The sequence below is a fragment of the Phyllobates terribilis genome, unplaced genomic scaffold (genome assembly GCF_046119375.1).
Source record: "Phyllobates terribilis strain yellow unplaced genomic scaffold, ASM4611937v1 Scaffold_8__6_contigs__length_399053987, whole genome shotgun sequence".
In the NCBI taxonomy this organism is placed as follows: Eukaryota; Metazoa; Chordata; class Amphibia; order Anura; family Dendrobatidae; genus Phyllobates; species Phyllobates terribilis.
The window spans coordinates 199,888,881-199,911,013 of record NW_027362768.1 but is presented as its reverse complement, the minus strand read 5'-3'; the positions used below and the strand labels follow the sequence as shown (position 1 = coordinate 199,911,013).

General features: G+C 52.1%; 1 protein-coding gene across 1 annotated transcript in view; it reads right to left on the bottom strand.

Moving 5' to 3' along the window:
- Positions 1–22,133, bottom strand: part of CCDC24 (coiled-coil domain containing 24) — a 134,147-nt gene that overhangs the window by 68,270 nt on the left and 43,744 nt on the right. The window contains exon 3 of the mRNA XM_073644032.1: positions 16,201–16,382. Coding sequence (XP_073500133.1) covers positions 16,201–16,382 — 182 coding nt within the window. The remainder of the gene's footprint in view (positions 1–16,200; positions 16,383–22,133) is intronic.

Genomic DNA, 22,133 nt, shown 5'->3' with positions numbered 1-22,133 from the left:
ACAGCCCTGTATATAACTATATATATGTCCTCCCTATAGCTACAGCCCTGTATATAACTATATATATGTCCTCCCTATAGCTACAGCCCTGTATATAACTATATCTATGTCCTCCCTATAGCTACAGCCCTGTATATAACTATATATATGTCCTCCCTATAGCTACAGCCCTGTATATAACTATATATATGCCCTCTCTATAACTACAGCCCTGTATATAACTATATATATGTCCTCCCTATAGCTACAGCCCTGTATATAACTATATATATGTCCTCCCTATAACTACAGCCCTGTATATAACTATATATATGTCCTCCCTATAGCTACAGCCCTGTATATAACTATATATATGTCCTCCCTATAGCTACAGCCCTGTATATAACTATATATATATGTCCTCCCTATAGCTACAGCCTTGTATATAACTATATCTATGTCCTCCCTATAGCTACAGTCCTGTATATAACTATATATATATATATGTCCTCCCTATAGCTACAGCCCTGTATATAACTATATATCTATGTCCTCCCTATAGCTACAGCCCTGTATATAACTATATATATGTCCTCCCTATAGCTACAGCCCTGTATATAACTACAGTCATATGAAAAAGTTTGGGCACCCCTATTAATCTTAAGCTTAATGTTTTATAAAAATTGGTGTTTTTGCAGCAGCTCTTTCAGTTTGATATATGTAATAACTGTTGGACACAGTAATGTTTCTGCCTTGAAATGAGGTTTATTGTGCTAACAGAAAATGTGCAATCTGCATTCAAACAAAATTTGACCGGTGCATAAGTATGGGCACCCTTATCATTTTCTTGTTTTAAATACTCCTGCCTACTTTTTACTGACTTACTAAAGAACTTTTTTTGGTTTTGTAACCTCATTGAGCTTTGAACTTTATAGCCAGGTGTATGCAATCATGAGAAAAGCTACTTAAAGTGGACACTTGCAAGTTGTTCTCCTGTTTGAATCTCCTCTGAAGAGTGGCATCATGGGCTCCTCAAAACAACTGTCAAATGATCTGAAAACAAAGATTATTCAACATAGTTGTTCAGGGGAAGGATACAAAAAGCTGTCTCAGAGATTTAACCTGTCAGTTTCCACTGTGAGGAACATAGTAAGGAAATGGAAGAACATAGGGACAGTTCTTGTTAAGGCCAGAAGTGTCAGGACAAGAAAAACATCAGAAAGGCAGAGAAGAAGAATGGTGAGATCAGTCAAGGACAATCCTCAGACCACCTCCAGAGAGCTGCAGCATCAACTTGCTGCAGATGGTGTCACTGTGCATCGGTCAACTATACAACGCACTTTGCACAAGGAGAAGCTGTATGGGAGAGTGATGCGAAAGAAGCCGTTTCTGCAAGCACGCCACAAACAGAGTCGGCTGAGGTATGCAAAAGCACATTTGGAGAAGCCAATTTCTTTTTGGAAGAAGGTCCTGTGGACTGATGAAACCAAGATTGAGTTGTTTGGTCATACAAAAAGGCATTATGCATGGCGGCAAAAAAACACAGCATTCCAAGAAAAACACTTGCTACCCACAGTAAAATTTGGTGGAGGTTCCATCATGCTTTGGGGCTGTGTGGCCAATGCCGGCACCGGGAATCTTGTTAAAGTTGAGGGACGCATGGATTCCACTCAGTATCAGCAGATTCTTGACAATAATGTTCAAGAATCAGTGACAAAGTTGAAGTTGCGCAGGGGATGGATCTTTCAGCAAGACAATGATCTAAAACACCGCTCCAAATCTACTCAGGCATTCATGCAGAGGAACAATTACAATGTTCTGGAATGGCCATCCCAGTCCCCAGACCTGAATATCATTGAACATCTGTGGGATCATTTGAAGAGGCTGTCCATGCTCGGAGACCATCAAACTTAACTGAACTGGAAATGTTTTGTAAAGAGGAATGGTCAAAAATACCTTCATCCAGGATCCAGGAACTCATTAAAAGCTACAGGAAGCGACTAGAGGCAAAAGGAGGATCTACTAAATATTAATGTCACTTTTCTGGTGAGGTGCCCATACTTATGCACCTGTCAAATTTTGTTTGAATGCAGATTGCACATTTTCTGTTAGTACAATAAACCTCATTTCAAGGCAGAAACATTACTGTGTCCAACAGTTATTACATATATCAAACTGAAATAGCTGTTGCAAAAACACCAATTTTTATAAAACATTAAGCTTAAGATTAATAGGGGTGCCCAAACTTTTTCATATGACTGTATATCTATGTCCTCCCTATAGCTACAGCCCTGTATATAACTATATATATATATATGTCCTCCCTATAGCTACAGCCCTGTATATAACTATATATATATATATGTCCTCCCTATAGCTACAGCCCTGTATATAACTATATCTATGTCCTCCCTATAGCTACAGCCCTGTATATAACTATATATATGTCCTCCCTATAGCTACAGCCCTGTATATAACTATATATATGTCCTCCCTATAGCTACAGCCCTGTATATAACTATATATATGTCCTCCCTATAGCTACAGCCCTGTATAAAACTATATATATGTCCTCCCTATAGCTACAGCCCTGTATATAACTATATCTATGTCCTCCCTATAGCTACAGCCCTGTATATAACTATATCTATGTCCTCCCTATAGCTACAGCCCTGTATATAACTATATCTATGTCCTCCCTATAACTACAGCCCTGTATATAACTATATATATATGTCCTCCCTATAGCTACAGCCCTGTATATAACTATATATATGTCCTCCCTATAGCTACAGCCCTGTATATAACTATATATATGCCCTCCCTATAGCTACAGCCCTGTATATAACTATATCTATGTCCTCCCTATAGCTACAGCCCTGTATATAACTATATATATGTCCTTCCTATAGCTACAGCCCTGTATATAACTATATATATGTCCTCCCTATAGCTACAGCCCTGTATATAACTATATATATGCCCTCCCTATAGCTACAGCCCTGTATATAACTATATATATATGTCCTCCCTATAGCTACAGCCCTGTATATAACTATATATATGTCCTTCCTATAGCTACAGCCCTGTATATAACTATATATATGTCCTCCCTATAGCTACAGCCCTGTATATAACTATATATATGCCCTCCCTATAGCTACAGCCCTGTATATAACTATATATATATGTCCTCCCTATAGCTACAGCCCTGTATATAACTAAATATATGTCCTCCCTATAGCTACAGCCCTGTATATAACTATATATATGCCCTCCCTATAGCTACAGCCCTGTATATAACTATATATATATGTCCTACCTATAGCTACAGCCCTGTATATAACTATATATATGTCCTCCCTATAGCTACATTCCCTGTATATAACTATATATATGTCCTCCCTATAGCTACAGCCCTGTATATAACTATATATATATGTCCTCCCTATAGCTACAGCCCTGTATATAACTGTATATATATGTCCTCCCTATAGCTACAGCCCTGTATATAACTATATATATGTCCTCCTTATAGCTACAGCCCTGTATACAACTATATATATGTCCTCCCTATAACTACAGCCCTGTATATAACTATATATATGTCCTTCCTATAGCTACAGCCCTGTATATAACTATATATATGTCCTCCCTATAACTACAGCCCTGTATATAACTATATATATGTCCTCCCTATAACTACAGCCCTGTATATAACTATATATATGCCCTCCCTATAGCTACAGCCCTGTATATAACTATATATATGTCCTCCCTATAGCTACAGCCCTGTATATAACTATATATATGTCCTCCCTATAGCTACAGCCCTGTATATAACTATATATATGTCCTCCCTATAGCTACAGCCCTGTATATAACTATATATATGCCCTCCCTATAACTACAGCCCTGTATATAACTATATATATATGTCCTCCCTATAGCTACAGCCCTGTATACAACTATATGTCCTCCCTATAGCTACAGCCCTGTATATAACTATATATATGTCCTCCCTATAGCTACAGCCCTGTATATAACTATATATATGCCCTCCCTATAGCTACAGCCCTGTATATAACTATATATATATGTCCTCCCTATAGCTACAGCCCTGTATATAACTATATATATGTCCTCCCTATAGCTACAGCCCTGTATATAACTATATATATATGTCCTCCCTATAGCTACAGCCCTGTATATAACTATATATATATGTCCTCCCTATAGCTACAGCCCTGTATATAACTATATATATGTCCTCCCTATAGCTACAGCCCTGTATATAACTATATATATGTCCTCCCTATAGCTACAGCCCTGTATATAACTATATATATGTCCTCCCTATAGCTACAGCCCTGTATATAACTATATATATGTCCTCCCTATAGCTACAGCCCTGTATATAACTATATATATGTCCTCCCTATAGCTACAGCCCTGTATATAACTATATATATGCCCTCCCTATAGCTACAGCCCTGTATATAACTATATATATATGTCCTCCCTATAGCTACAGCCCTGTATATAACTAAATATATGTCCTCCCTATAGCTACAGCCCTGTATATAACTATATATATGCCCTCCCTATAGCTACAGCCCTGTATATAACTATATATATATGTCCTACCTATAGCTACAGCCCTGTATATAACTATATATATGTCCTCCCTATAGCTACATTCCCTGTATATAACTATATATATGTCCTCCTTATAGCTACAGCCCTGTATATAACTATATATATATGTCCTCCCTATAGCTACAGCCCTGTATATAACTGTATATATATGTCCTCCCTATAGCTACAGCCCTGTATAAAACTATATATATGTCCTCCTTATAGCTACAGCCCTGTATATAACTATATATATGTCCTCCCTATAACTACAGCCCTGTATATAACTATATATATGTCCTTCCTATAGCTACAGCCCTGTATATAACTATATATATGTCCTCCCTATAACTACAGCCCTGTATATAACTATATATATGTCCTCCCTATAACTACAGCCCTGTATATAACTATATATATGCCCTCCCTATAGCTACAGCCCTGTATATAGCTATATATATGTCCTCCCTATAGCTACAGCCCTGTATATAACTATATATATGTCCTCCCTATAGCTACAGCCCTGTATATAACTATATATATGTCCTCCCTATAGCTACAGCCATGTATATAACTATATATATGTCCTCCCTATAGCTACAGCCCTGTATATAACTATATATATGCCCTCCCTATAGCTACAGCCCTGTATATAACTATATATATGTCCTCCCTATAGCTACAGCCCTGTATATAACTATATATATGTCCTCCCTATAGCTACAGCCCTGTATATAACTATATATATGTCCTCCCTATAACTACAGCCCTGTATATAACTATTTATGTCCTCCCTATAGCTACAGCCCTGTATATAACTATATATATGTCCTCCCTATAACTACAGCCCTGTATATAACTATATATATATGTCCTCCCTATAGCTACAGCCCTGTATATAACTATATATATGTCCTCCCTATAGCTACAGCCCTGTATATAACTATATATATATGTCCTCCCTATAGCTACAGCCCTTTATATAACTATATATATGTCCTCCCTATAGCTACAGCCCTGTATAAAACTATATATATATGTCCTCCCTATAGCTACAGCCCTGTATAAAACTATATATATATGTCCTCCCTATAGCTACAGCCCTGTATATAACTATATATATGTCCTCCCTATAGCTACAGCCCTGTATATAACTATATATATATATGTCCTCCCTATAGCTACAGCCCTGTATATAACTATATATATGTCCTCCCTATAACTACAGCCCTGTATATAACTATATATATGTCCTCCCTATAGCTACAGCCCTGTATATAACTATATATATATATGTCCTCCCTATAGCTACAGCCCTGTATATAACTATATATATATGTCCTCCCTATAGCTACAGCCCTGTATATAACTATATATATATATGTCCTCCCTATAACTACAGCCCTGTATATAACTATATATATATATGTCCTCCCTATAACTACAGCCCTGTATATAACTATATATATATGTCCTCCCTATAGCTACAGCCCTGTATATAACTATATATATATATGTCCTCCCTATAACTACAGCCCTGTATATAACTATATATATATATGTCCTCCCTATAGCTACAGCCCTGTATATAACTATATATATGTCCTCCCTATAGCTACAGCCCTGTATATAACTATATATATGTCCTCCCTATATCTACAGCCCTGTATATAACTATATATATATGTCCTCCCTATATCTACAGCCCTGTATATAACTATATATATATGTCCTCCCTATAGCTACAGCCCTGTATATAACTATATATATGTATATATATACTAAAAAACAGAAAATCACATTGTAGGATTGTTACATAATTAATTTGCATTTTATTGCATCATTAAGAGGCGTCTGATCAGCTGCAAATTTATTCTGCAGCCGGACAACAACCCCCAATATCCAGCCAATGTCACTAAGAACGAGGAGTCCTGATCATCATCCCGTCTGTCCAGAATCCCATGAAGAGAGGGAAGGATCCGCACAACACATTCCTCATACACAGGAGATCTGGGGGAAGTTCTCCAAGATGTTTGGCACAACCTCCTGCCGAGCTCCTCCATAACCAGTGTACAAGTGATGAGAAGAAGAGATGGAGGCGATGGGCGGTCACCAGATACCGATGATGGAGGCGACGTGCGGTCACCAGATACCGATGATGGAGGCGACGGGTGGTCACCAGATACTGATGATGGAGGCGACGTGCGGTCACCAGATACCGATGATGGAGGCGACGGGCAGTCACCAGATACCGATGATGGAGGCGACGGGCGTTCACCAGATACCGATGATGGAGGTGACGTGCGGTCACCAGATACTGATGATGGAGGCGACGTGCGGTCACCAGATACTGATGATGGAGGCGACGGGCAGTCACCAGATACCGATGATGGAGGCGACGGGCAGTCACCAGATACCGATGATGGAGGGGACGGGCGGTCACCAGATACCGATGATGGAGGCGACGGGCGGTCACCAGATACCGATGATGGAGGCGACGGGCGGTCACCAGATACTGATGATGGAGGCGACGTGCGGTCACCAGATAGTGATGATGGAGGCGACGGTCACCAGATACCGATACACTTTGGAAGCTTCTGATGATGCAGCATCTTTTCATCAGTCTAACACTTCCGCAGGGTCCTATATACCCATAGTGTATATATATATATATATATATATATATATATATATATATATATATAGATGTGTACAGGGGATGTAGTATGTGACATATCTCCAGTGATTCGCACACTGTTGGAGCCTCCACCTTGGTTGATTACCAGTAAAGTGGATAATGGAGGATCAGAGTAGATTAGGGTCAGTTGATCACTTACACATAAGACGCTTTCCTTAGATTATCCGCCAGATATAATGTTCTTACCTCTGCGCCTTCTCTGCAGCCAGCGGCGGCTGAGATCAAATATAACAACACATCAGAAAACCCAGAAGTCCACAGTATACAGGTCTAAATATGGATGTAATGTTCTGGACGGCCACCCCGGGGGTGAGAGAGAGAGACGTGCCAGACGGCCGCCCCGGGGGTGAGCGACAGAGACGTGCCAGACGGCCGCCCCGGGGGTGAGCGACAGAGACGTGCCAGACGGCCGCCCCGGGGGTGAGCGACAGAGACGTGCCAGACGGCCGCCCCGGGGGTGAGCGACAGAGACGTGCCAAGCGGCCGCCCCGGGGGTGAGCGAGAGAGACGTGCCGGACGGCCGCCCCGGGGGTGAGCGAGAGAGACGTGCCGGACGCCCGCCCCGGGGGTGAGCGACAGAGACGTGCCAGACGGCCGCCCCGGGGGTGAGCGACAGAGACGTGCCAGACGGCCGCCCCGGGGGTGAGCGACAGAGACGTGCCAGACGGCCGCCCCGGGGGTGAGCGACAGAGACGTGCCAGACGGCGGCCCCGGGGGTGAGCGACAGAGACGTGCCAGACGGCGGCCCCGGGGGTGAGCGACAGAGACGTGCCAGACGGCGGCCCCGGGGGTGAGCGACAGAGACGTGCCAGACGGCGGCCCCGGGGGTGAGCGACAGAGACGTGCCAGACGGCGGCCCCGGGGGTGAGCGACAGAGACGTGCCAGACGGCCGCCCCGGGGGTGAGCGACAGAGACGTGCCAGACGGCCGCCCCGGGGGTGAGCGACAGAGACGTGCCAGACGGCCGCCCCGGGGGTGAGCGACAGAGACGTGCCAGACGGCCGCCCCGGGGGTGAGCGACAGAGACGTGCCAAGCGGCTGCCCCGGGGGTGAGCGACAGAGACGTGCCAGACGGCTGCCTCGGGGGTGAGCGACAGACGTGCCAGACGGCCGCCCCGGGGGTGAGCGAGAGAGACGTGCCGGACGCCCGCCCCGGGGATGAGCGAGAGAGACGTGCCGGACGCCCGCCCCGGGGGTGAGCGACAGAGACGTGCCAGACGGCCGCCTCGGGGGTGAGCGACAGAGACGTGCCAGACGGCCGCCTCGGGGGTGAGCGACAGAGACGTGCTGGATGGCTGCACCGAGGGTGAGCGACAGAGACGTGCTGGACGCCCGCCCCGGGGGTGAGCGACAGAGACGTGCTGGACGCCCGTATCGGGGGTGAGCGACAGAGACATGCTGGACGGCTGTATCTGGGGGGGTGAGCGACAGAGACGTGCTGGACGGCTGTATCGGGGGGGGGTGAGCGACAGAGACGTGCTGGACGGCAGTATCAGGGGGGATGAGAGACGTTATTGGCGGCTGTACCGGGGGGTTGAGAGACGTGCTGGACGGCTGTATTGGGGGGGTGAGAGACGTGCTGGACGGCTGTATTGGGGGGGTGAGAGACGTGCTAGACGGCTGTATCGGGGGGGTGAGAGACGTGCTGGACGGCTGTATCGGGGGGGTGAGAGACGTGATGGACAGCTGTATCGGGGGGGTGAGAGACGTGCTAGACGGCTGTATCAGGGGGGGTGAGAGAGATGTGATGGACGGCTGTATCGGGGGGGTGAGAGACGTGCTGGACGGCTGTATCGGGGGGGTGAGAGACGTGCTGGACGGCTGTATCGGGGGGGGTGAGAGACGTGCTGGTCGCCTGTATCGGGGGGGTGTGTGAGAGACGTGCTGGTCGCCTGTATCGGGGGGGGGGTGAGAGAGAAGTGCTGGTCGCCTGTATCGGGGGGGTGTGAGAGAGACGTGCTGGTCGCCAGTATCGGGGGTGTGTGAGAGAGACATGCTGGACGGCTGTATCGGGGTGGTGAGAGACGTGCTGGACGGCTGTATCAGGGGGGGTGAGAGACGTTATTGGCGGCTGTACCGGGGGGGGGTGAGAGACGTGCTGGACGGCTGTATCGGGGGGTGAGAGACGTGCTGGACGGCTGTATCAGGGGGGTGAGAGACGTTATTGGCGGCTGTACCGGGGGGGGGGGTGAGAGACGTGCTGGACGGCTGTATTGGGGGGGTGAGAGATGTGCTGGACAGCTGTATCGGGGGGGTGAGAGAGACGTGATGGACGGCTGTATCAGGGGGGGTGAGAGAGACGTTATTGGCGGCTGTATCGGGGGGAGGGGGTGAGAGACGTGCTGGTCGCCTGTATGGGGGGGGGTGAGAGACGTGCTGGTCGCCTGTATCGGGGGGGTGAGAGACGTTATTGGCGGCTGTACCGGGGGGGGGTGAGAGACGTGCTGGACGGCTGTATCGGGGGGTGAGAGACGTGCTGGACGGCTGTATCGGGGGGGTGAGAGACGTTATTGGCGGCTGTACCGGGGGGGGGGGGTGAGAGACGTGATGGACGGCTCTATCGGGAGGAGGGGGGTGAGAGATGTGCTGGACAGCTGTATCAGGGGGGGTGAGAGAGACGTGATGGACGGCTGTATCAGGGGGGGTGAGAGAGACGTTATTGGCGGCTGTATCGGGGGGAGGGGGTGAGAGACGTGCTGGTCGCCTGTATGGGGGGGGTGAGAGACGTGCTGGTCGCCTGTATCGGGGGGGTGAGAGACGTGTTGGATTGCTGTATCGGGGGGAGGGGGTGAGAGACGTGCTGGATGGCTGTATCGGGGGGATGGGGTGAGAGACGTACTGGTCACATGTATCGGGGGGGTGAGAGATGTGCTGGACGGCTGTATCGGGGGGGTGAGAGATGTGCTGGATTGCTGTATCGGGGGGGTGAGAGACGTGCTGGACGGCTGTATCGGGGGGTGAGAGACGGGCTGGACGGCTGTATCGGGGGGGTGAGAGATGTGCTGGATTGCTGTATCGGGGGGGTGAGAGACGGGCTGGACGGCTGTATCGGGGGGGTGAGAGACGGGCTGGACGGCTGTATCGGGGGGGTGAGAGATGTGCTGGTCGCCAGTATCGGGGGGGTGAGAGACGTGCTGGTCGCCTGTATCGGGGGGGTGAGAGACGTGCTGGACGGCTGTATCGGGGGGGTGAGAGATGTGCTGGTCGCCTGTATCGGGGGGGTGAGAGACGTGCTGGTCGCCTGTATCGGGGGGGTGAGAGACGTGCTGGATGGCTGTATCGGGGGGGTGAGAGACGTGCTGGATTGCTGTATCGGGGGGGTGAGAGACGTGCTGGATTGCTGTATCGGGGGGGTGAGAGACGTGCTGGACGGCTGTATCGGGGGGGTGAGAGACGTGCTGGACGGCTGTATCGGGGGGATGGGGTGAGAGACGTGCTGGTCGCCTGTATCGGGGGGGTGAGAGACGTGCTGGATTGCTGTATCAGGGGGGTGAGAGACGTGCTGGATTGCTGTATCGGGGTGGGGGGGGGGGGAGAAGTGCAGGATGGCTGTATCGGGGGGGTGAGAGACGTGCTGGATTGCTGTATCGGGGGGGTGAGAGACGTGCTGGATTGCTGTATCGGGGGGGTGAGAGACGTGCTGGACGGCTGTATCGGGGGGGTGAGAGACGTGCTGGACGGCTGTATCGGGGGGATGGGGTGAGAGACGTGCTGGTCGCCTGTATCGGGGGGGTGAGAGACGTGCTGGTCGCCAGTATCGGGGGGGTGAGAGATGTGCTGGATTGCTGTATCGGGGGGGGGGGGGGGGGTGAGAGAAGTGCTGGATGGCTGTATCGGGGGGGTGAGAGACGTGTTGGACGGCTGTATCGGGGGTGTGTGAGAGACGTACTGGATGGCTGTATCGGGGGTGTGTGAGAGACGTACTGGATTGCTGTATCGGGGGTGTGTGAGAGACGTGCTGGACGGCTGTATCGGTGGGAGGGGGTGAGAGAGACGTACTGGACGGCTGTATCGGGGGTGTGTGAGAGACGTACTGGATTGCTGTATCGGGGGTGTGTGAGAGACGTGCTGGACGACTGTATCGGGCGGAGGGGGTGAGAGAGACGTGCTGGACGCCTGTATCGGGGGGAGGGGGGTGAGAGACGTACTGGACGGCTGTATCGGGGGTGTGTGAGAGACGTGCTGGACGGCTGTATCGGTGGGAGGGGGTGAGAGAGACGTACTGGACGGCTGTATCGGGGGTGTGTGAGAGACGTACTGGATTGCTGTATCGGGGGTGTGTGAGAGACGTGCTGGACGACTGTATCGGGCGGAGGGGGTGAGAGAGACGTGCTGGACGCCTGTATCGGGGGGAGGGGGGTGAGAGACGTACTGGACGGCTGTATCGGGGGTGTGTGAGAGACGTGCTGGACGGCTGTATCGGGGGTGTGTGAGAGACGTACTGGACGGCTGTATCGGGGGTGTGTGAGAGACGTGCTGGACGGCTGTATCGGTGGGAGGGGGTGAGAGAGACGTACTGGATTGCTGTATCGGGGGTGTGTGAGAGACGTACTGGACGGCTGTATCGGGCGGAGGGGGGTGAGAGACGTACTGGATTGCTGTATCGGGGGTGTGTGAGAGACGTGCTGGACGGCTGTATCGGGGGGATGGGGTGAGAGACGTGCTGGTCGCCTGTATCGGGGGGGTGAGAGACGTGCTGGTCGCCAGTATCGGGGGGGTGAGAGATGTGCTGGATTGCTGTATCGGGGGCGGGGGGGGGTGAGAGAAGTGCTGGATGGCTGTATCGGGGGGGTGAGAGACGTGTTGGACGGCTGTATCGGGGGTGTGTGAGAGACGTACTGGATGGCTGTATCGGGGGTGTGTGAGAGACGTACTGGATTGCTGTATCGGGGGTGTGTGAGAGACGTGCTGGACGGCTGTATCGGTGGGAGGGGGTGAGAGAGACGTACTGGACGGCTGTATCGGGGGGGTGTGAGAGACGTACTGGATTGCTGTATCGGGGGTGTGTGAGAGACGTGCTGGACGACTGTATCGGGCGGAGGGGGTGAGAGAGACGTGCTGGACGCCTGTATCGGGGGGAGGGGGGTGAGAGACGTACTGGACGGCTGTATCGGGGGTGTGTGAGAGACGTGCTGGACGGCTGTATCGGTGGGAGGGGGTGAGAGAGACGTACTGGACGGCTGTATCGGGGGTGTGTGAGAGACGTACTGGATTGCTGTATCGGGGGTGTGTGAGAGACGTGCTGGACGACTGTATCGGGCGGAGGGGGTGAGAGAGACGTGCTGGACGCCTGTATCGGGGGGAGGGGGGTGAGAGACGTACTGGACGGCTGTATCGGGGGTGTGTGAGAGACGTGCTGGACGGCTGTATCGGGGGTGTGTGAGAGACGTACTGGACGGCTGTATCGGGGGTGTGTGAGAGACGTGCTGGACGGCTGTATCGGTGGGAGGGGGTGAGAGAGACGTACTGGATTGCTGTATCGGGGGTGTGTGAGAGACGTACTGGACGGCTGTATCGGGCGGAGGGGGGTGAGAGACGTACTGGATTGCTGTATCGGGGGTGTGTGAGAGACGTGCTGGACGGCTGTATCGGGGGGATGGGGTGAGAGACGTGCTGGTCGCCTGTATCGGGGGGGTGAGAGACGTGCTGGTCGCCAGTATCGGGGGGGTGAGAGACGTGTTGGACGGCTGTATCGGGGGTGTGTGAGAGACGTACTGGATGGCTGTATCGGGGGTGTGTGAGAGACGTGCTGGACGGCTGTATCGGTGGGAGGGGGTGAGAGAGACGTACTGGATTGCTGTATCGGGGGTGTGTGAGAGACGTGCTGGACGACTGTATCGGGCGGAGGGGGTGAGAGAGACGTGCTGGACGCCTGTATCGGGGGGAGGGGGGTGAGAGACGTACTGGACGGCTGTATCGGGGGTGTGTGAGAGACGTACTGGACGGCTGTATCGGTGGGAGGGGGTGAGAGAGACGTGCTGGACGGCTGTATCGGGGGTGTGTGAGAGACGTACTGGACGGCTGTATCGGGCGGAGGGGGGTGAGAGACGTACTGGACGGCTGTATCGGGCGGAGGGGGTGAGAGAGACGTGCTGGACGGCTGTATCGGGGGTGTGTGAGAGACGTGCTGGACGGCTGTATCGGTGGGAGGGGGTGAGAGAGACGTGCTGGACGGCTGTATCGGGGGTGTGTGAGAGACGTACTGGACGGCTGTATCGGTGGGAGGGGGTGAGAGAGACGTGCTGGACGGCTGTATCGGGGGTGTGTGAGAGACGTACTGGACGGCTGTATCGGGCGGAGGGGGGTGAGAGACGTACTGGACGGCTGTATCAGGCGGAGGGGGTGAGAGAGACGTGCTGGACGGCTGTATCGGGCGGAGGGGGTGAGAGAGACGTGCTGGACGCCTGTATCGGGGGGTGCACGGACCGTGCAGGATGGAGAATACAGAGCATGCACCCAGGTTAGGTGTTGTCTCGTCCTCATTCCTCTTTCTTCCCTACACATGTCTTAGGGGGGTCCTCTCTACACTTCTGGGGGGGCCACATTTCCAGGGATGAAGCCGGGCCCAATTGTTGTCAGTGCATCCATCATGGTGCACAATGGGCCCAGTTAATGGATTTACAGCTTTCACTTTCACACAGAAACAAAGAAGGTAGAAAGTAATTTGCCGCCTTGTCCTCGGAGGGATGTCAGCGCCTCGCACAATCCTGTCCGGACCCTTCACGAGGCGGCAGCACAAAGGAGAATTCATTAGTCTGCGGGGGGCGACTTTCCCAGCAATTAAAACACTCGTGAAATGGATCCACAAAGCGAGAAGTCACCAGAGCGACATTCCTCATCTGCGAGAGCGGTCGTGTATGTAACGGGGGCGCCGATGAGGGGCCAAAGACCCCACAAAGGAGACATGGGGGATGGGACGCTCAGAAAATAATGACTGACCACAACTCATCTCTACTGAGCGCAGGGAGCACCGTGTGATCTCCACTATGGGAAATGTAACAGCGAGATGAGCAGCTAGGAATGACGTCACCAGCACTAATGTCAGGGACGAGCGGAGAGGAATGACGTCACCAGCACTAATGTCAGGGACGAGCAGCGAGGAATGACGTCACCTACCAGCACTAATGTCAGGGACGAGCAGCGATGAATGACGTCACCTACCAGCACTAATGTCAGGGACGAGCGGAGAGGAATGACGTCACCTACCAGCACTAATGTCAGGGACGAGCAGCGAGGAATGATGTCACCTATCAGCACTAATGTCAGGGACGAGCGGAGAGGAATGACGTCACCTACCAGCACTAATGTCAGGGACGAGCGGAGAGGAATGACGTCACCTACCAACACTAATGTCAGGGACGAGCGGAGAGGAATGACGTCACCTACCAGCACTAATGTCAGGGACGAGCAGCGAGGAATGACGTCACCTACCAGCACTAATGTCAGGGACGAGCGGAGAGGAATGACGTCACCTACCAGCACTAATGTCAGGGACGAGCAGCGAGGAATGACGTCACCTACCAGCACTAATGTCAGGGACGAGCGGAGAGGAATGACGTCACCTACCAGCACTAATGTCAGGGACGAGCAGCGAGGAATGACGTCACCTACCAGCACTAATGTCAGGGACGAGCGGAGAGGAATGACGTCACCTACCAGCACTAATGTCAGGGACGAGCAGCGAGGAATGACGTCACCTACCAGCACTAATGTCAGGGACGAGCGGAGAGGAATGACGTCACCTACCAGCACTAATGTCAGGAACGAGCGGAGAGGAATGACGTCACCTACCAGCACTAATGTCAGGGACGAGCAGCAAGGAATGACGTCACCTACCAGCACTAATGTCAGGGATGAGCGGCGAGCAATGACGTCACCTATCAGCACTAATGTCAGGGACGAGCAGCGAGGAATGACGTCACCTACCAGCACTAATGTCAGGGAGGAAGGGTAATAAACCCTGCAGCTCCCATGTCTGGTTGGGGGATGGCCATTGACAGGGTGAAGCCTCATTGTTCTCACAGTATGGTGGGCCGCATAGCTTACACTTTGGTAATTTGCTAATAAAAAGAAATGATCAGGCTAGTTTACTGGATGTGAAGGTCTTCAAGGCGGTGGGGTACTTCGGGGAGGTGGGGGCCTTCAAGGCGGCGGGGGCTCTTCAAGGCAGGGGGCTCTTTGAGACAGCGGGGGTCTTCGAGGCGGCGGGGGCCTTTATGCGGCGGGAGGATTTTCCTGTGCGAGGACGAGTTGTTGTGGAGACAAATCTGCGTAGGATGTGTGGGGGTGACGTAGTGCGTGTTCCCAGAGGCCCCATGGAAACCCACCGGGCCACGGTGGATAAGGGGACTGATATGTGCAGCCCCACGTATAACACGTCACAGAACTGAGAACAGAAAACCAGCTATAAGGCTATGTTCACACCTTGTGTTTTTGCTGCGTTTTACAGTACCAGCCACGTCTATGGGATTCCAGAAACCTCACGCACACATTGGGTTTTTTCCTGACCGATTTGGAAAACTGCTGCGTTTTTTCACCCATAGAAAGCAATGAATAAGTGTAAAAACATAGCGAAAACCTAAGGAAGCTGCAGGACCTTTTTTGGGGGGTCCTAAACTTTATCAGCAAAAACGGCTTCTTTACTACCAAAGAGAAGGTTTTTCCTGTGGGAAAAAAAGCAGCAATAATGCAACTTGTGAACACAGCTTTAAAGTAAAGACACCGTGATATTCTTCCATCTTCACGCCATCTCACCCCTGGACAGGAAGACGGCAATGTGGCCCCCATACGTCATAAAAGATTGTGATTGGACAAGCAGCCCCCATAACACTACATGTGTGCACAGGACCTATAGAGACAGGGGAGCCTGAGGTGACCCCAATACTCACAGTCCCTGGTGCCGAGCCCTCAACCTCACGCTGAGGAGCAGCATCCGGATCTCCTGGGTCACCAGGTCCTTTATCACTGGGGGGTCAGCCAGGATGGAGCAGCGCTCGCTGGAGGGGCTCCTCTGGACGGAGGAGGGGCACGGGGATTGGATGTCTCGCCACAGCTCCCGGAGAACCGCCACCTGCACGGGCAGAATATGACCACATAAGATATACACAGGGGGCACATGAGGGTCTTAACTTTCCGGAATACAATCTGACCAGATAATGTATACTGAGGAGCCACACAGGGGTCCTACTGACCGAGGATGCAATGTGACCACCAGGGCTGTGGAGTCAATCAGCCAAACCTCCGACTCCTCAACTTCCACGACTCCGACTCCCTCATACGCGGCCCCGACTCCCTCATACGCAGCTCCACGGCTCCCTCATACGCGGCCCCGACTCCCTCATACGCGACCCCGACTCCCTCATACGCGGCCCCGACTCCCTCATACGCGGCCCCGACTCCCTCATACGCGGCCCCGACTCCCTCATACGCGACCCCGACTCCCTCATACGCGGCTCCGACTCCCTCATACGCGACCCCGACTCCCTCATACGCGGCCCCGACTCCCTCATACGCAGCTCCACGACTCCCTCATACGCGGCCCCGACTCCCTCATACGCGACCCCGACTCCCTCATACGCGGCCCCGGCTCCCTCATACGCGACCCCGACTCCCTCATACGCGGCTCCGACTCCCTCATACGCGGCCCCGACTCCCTCATACGCGGCCCCGACTCCCTCATACGCAGCTCCACGGCTCCCTCATACGCAGCTCCACGGCTCCCTCATACGCGACCCCGACTCCCTCATACGCGACCCCGATTCCCTCATACGCGGCTCCGACTCCCTCATACGCGGCCCCGACTCCCTCATACGCGGCCCCGACTCCCTCATACGCGGCCCCGACTCCCTCATACGCAGCTCCACGGCTCCCTCATACGCAGCTCCACGGCTCCCTCATACGCGGCCCCGACTCCCTCATACGCGACCCCGACTCCCTCATACGCGGCCCCGGCTCCCTCATACGCGGCCCCGGCTCCCTCATACGCGACCCCGGCTCCCTCATACGCGACCCCGACTCCCTCATACGCGGCTCCGACTCCCTCATACGCGACCCCGACTCCCTCATACGCGGCCCCGACTCCCTCATACGCGGCTCCACGGCTCCCTCATACGCGGCTCCGGCTCCCTCATACGCAGCTCCACGGCTCCCTCATACGCGGCTCCGGCTCCCTCATACGCGACCCCGGCTCCCTCATACGCGGCCCCGGCTCCCTCATACGCGGCCCCGGCTCCCTCATACGCGGCTCCGACTCCCTCATACGCGGCCCCGACTCCCTCATACGCGGCTCCGACTCCCTCATACGCGGCTCCGACTCCCTCATACGCGGCTCCGACTCCCTCATACGCGGCTCCGACTCCCTCATACGCGGCCCCGACTCCCTCATACGCGGCTCCGACTCCCTCATACGCGGCCCCGACTCCCTCATACGCGGCCCCGACTCCCTCATACGCGGCTCCGACTCCCTCATACGCGGCTCCGACTCCCTCATACGCGACCCCGACTCCCTCATACGCGGCTCCGACTCCCTCATACGCGGCTCCGACTCCCTCATACGCGGCTCCGACTCCCTCATACGCGGCTCCGACTCCCTCATACATGGCTCCGACTCCCTCATACGCGGCCCCGACTCCCTCATACGCGGCCCCGACTCCCTCATACGCGGCCCCGACTCCCTCATACGCGGCCCCGACTCCCTCATACGCGGCTCCACGGCTCCCTCATACACGACCCCGACTCCCTCATACGCAGCTCCACGACTCCCTCATACACGGCTCCGACCCCCTCATACACGACTCCCTCATACACGGCCCCTGCTCCCTCATACACGGCCCCTGCTCCCTCATACACGGCCCCTGCTCCCTCATACACGGCCCCTGCTCCCTCATACACGGCCCCGGCTCCCTCATACACGGCTCCGACCCCCTCATACACGGCTCCGACCCCCTCATACACGGCCCCGGCTCCCTCATACACGGCCCCGACCCCCTCATACACGGCCCCGACCCCCTCATACACGGCCCCGACCCCCTCATACACGGCTCATAAATTTACTGCAGCACAGATTCATCTCAGTAAAGTCCAGACCCTGAGATCAGGAATAGGACGGACATTTATAGGACAGTTCAGAACTTTCCCAAATTCTTATGAAAAAATATTCCCCACAAACTGCATTGAACAACTGCACCCGATTTATTATAGATTATAGGAGTCGGAGACGCTCCATTTTATACCGACTCCACAGCCTTGGTATGTACACATAGGATACTAAGGATATGCTACATAATCTGCTATACAGGCTATGCTCCAGAACAGAACTGCTATACATAGGTATGTTAACACAAAATATATTAGAATATATATATATATATATATATATATATATATATATATATATATATATATATATATATATATATATATATATATATATATATATATATATATATATACACACACACACACAAAACAAATTCTCCCCAGATGTCGGTAACAACCCGTCCAATCCACACAAGAAAGAAATCACCATAGATGTCCATAAATAATGTGTAATAATGAGAAATGACACAGAGAAAAGTATTAAACACCTGAAAAAAGAGGAGTAAAAAGCCCTGAAAAGTCCTGACACCGGCTGAGATCAGTAATTAGAAAGCGATCCTGCCGCGTAGTGACCAGATATCAAGTGGTTCACCTGATGGCTGATAAAAAGGTGTTTCATTACCAAGGGGCCACACAAGACATCTCATGATGGGTAAAACCAGTGAGCTGCCTCAAGACCTTCACAACCTTATTTTTGTAAAACATCCTCGCATTGGTTACAGAATAATATCTAAACTACTGAAGGCTCCAGTGAGCCCTGCTGGGACCATCATCTGGAAGTGCAAAGAGCATCGTTTCACCATAAACCGGCCAAGACCAGGTGCTCCCCGCAAGATTTCACCATAAACCGGCCACGACCAGGTGCTCCCCGCAAGATTTCACCATAAACCAGCCACGACCAGGTGCTCCCCGCAAGATTTGACCATAAACCGGCCACGACCAGGTGCTCCCCGCAAGATTTCACCATAAACCAGCCACGGCCAGGTGCTCCCCGCAAGATTTCACCATAAACCGGCCACGACCAGGTGCTCCCCGCAAGATTTCACCATAAACCGGCCACGACCAGGTGCTCCCCGCAAGATTTCACCATAAACCAGCCACGACCAGGCGCTCCCCGCAAGATTTCACCATAAACCGGCCAAAACCAGGCGCTCCCCGCAAGATTTCAACATAAACCGGCCACGACCAGGTGCTCCCCGCAAGATTTCACCATAAACCGGCCACGACCAGGTGCTCCCCGCAAGATTTCACCATAAACCAGCCACGACCAGGTGCTCCCCGCAAGATTTCACCATAAACCAGCCACGACCAGGTGCTCCCCGCAAGATTTCACCATAAACCAGCCACGACCAGTTGCTCCCCGCAAGATTTCACCATAAACCAGCCACGACCAGGTGCTCCCCGCAAGATTTCACCATAAACCAGCCACGACCAGGTGCTCCCCGAAAGAGTTCACCATAAAAAGCCACGGCCATGTGTTCCCCACAAGATTTCACCATAAACCGGCCACAACCAGGTGCTCCCCGCAAGATTTCACCATAAACTGCCACAACCAGGTGCTCCCCGCAAGTATTCACTATAAACCGGCCACAACCAGGTGCTCCCCGCAAGTATTCACTATAAACCGGCCACGACCAGGTGCTCACCGCAAGATTTCACCATAAACTGCCACAACCAGGTGCTCCCCACAAGATTTCACCATAAACCAGCCACGACCAGGTGCTCCCCGCAAGATTTCACCATAAAACAGCCACGACCAGGTGCTCCCCGCAAGATTTCACCTGTCTCGCCAGGTGTTGGAAAAACTTAGTGTAACACAAAGGGAAGAGGGAAAGGGAGCCCAGACTCTAGGGAAAGGGGGGAAATGGAGACCTCCTAGGTTAATCTAGCGTCACCCTGTCTCCCCTAACGACTAAGGCTAGGGAAGGGAGGAGATGAGCACTAGTCGATCTCCACTAAACTCTATAGACAACAAGAGTACACAAACAGGGGGAAATTGTTTAGCTTTAGACGACTCCAGACAAATGCGCACACGTCCTCAAGCTCCAGAGAGGACAAAGTACTTCTCTTGCTAAAACCATCACAAGTAGTAATGAATATCGCCGGCACCTCCCTCTGAAACACAGCAGATATTTATACACCCAGGCAGGGTGTTAATTAGCCAGAGGAAGGTGGCCGCTGGGTCCTAGAGACAGCCTCTAAGAAGATGTCTGTAATGGCAAATGTAGAGATCTCCTGCAACCAACTGCAGGGCGACTGTCACTTCTGATAGACCCGTGACATCACCATAAACCAGACACAACCAGGTGCTCCCCGCAAGATTCCTCCATAAACAAGCCACGACCAGGTGCTCCCCGCAAGATTCCACCATAAACAAGCCACGACCAGGTGCTCCCCGCAAGATTTCACCATAAACCGGCCACGACCAGGTGCTCCCCGCAAGATTTCACCATAAACCAGCCACGACCAGGTGCTCCCCGCAAGATTTCACCATAAACCGGCCACGACCAGGTGCTCCCCGCAAGATTTCACCATAAACCAGCCACGACCAGGTGCTCCCCGCAAGATTTCACCATAAACCGGCCACGACCAGGTGCTCCCCGCAAGATTTCACCATAAACCAGCCACGACCAGGTGCTCCACGCAAGATTTCACCATAAACCAGCCACGACCAGGTGCTCCCCGCAAGATTTCACCATAAACCGGCCACGACCAGGTGCTCCCCACAAGATTTCACCATAAACCGGCAACGACCAGGTGCTCCCCGCAAGATTTCACCATAAACCAGCCACGACCAGGTGCTCCCCGCAAGATTTCACCATAAACCAGCCACGACCAGGTGCTCCCCGCAAGATTTCACCATAAACCAGCCACGACCAGGTGCTCCCCGCAAGATTTCACCATAAACCAGCCACGACCAGGTGCTCCCCGCAAGATTTCACCATAAACCGGCCACAACCAGGTGCTCCCCGCAAGATTTCACCATAAACTGCCACAACCAGGTGCTCCCCGCAAGTCTTCACTATAAACCGGCCACAACCAGGTGCTCCCCGCAAGTATTCACTATAAACCGGCCACAAACAGGTGCTCACCGCAAGATTTCACCATAAACTGCCACAACCAGGTGCTCCCCACAAGATTTCACCATAAACCAGCCACGACCAGGTGCTCCCCGCAAGATTTCACCATAAACCAGCCACGACCAGGTGCTCCCCGCAAGATTTCACCTGTCTCGCCAGGTGTTGAAAAGACTTAGTGTAACACAAAGGGAAGAGGGAAAGGGAGCCCAGACTCTAGGGAAAGGGGGGAAATGGAGACCTCCTAGGTTAATCTAGCGTCACCCTGTCTCCCCTAACGACTAAGGCTAGGGAAGGGAGGAGATGAGCAATAGTCGATCTCTACTAAACTCTATAGACAACAAGAGTACACAAACAGGGGGAAATTGTTTAGCTTTAGACGACTCCAGACAAATGCGCACACGTCCTCAAGCTCCAGAGAGGACAAAGTACTTCTCTTGCTAAAACCATCACAAGTAGTAATGAATATCGCCGGCACCTCCCTCTGAAACACAGCAGATATTTATACACCCAGGCAGGGTGTTAATTAGCCAGAGGAAGGTGGCCGCTGGGTCCTAGAGACAGCCTCTAAGAAGATGTCTGTAATGGCAAATGTAGAGATCTCCTGCAACCAACTGCAGGGCGACTGTCACTTCTGACAGACCCGT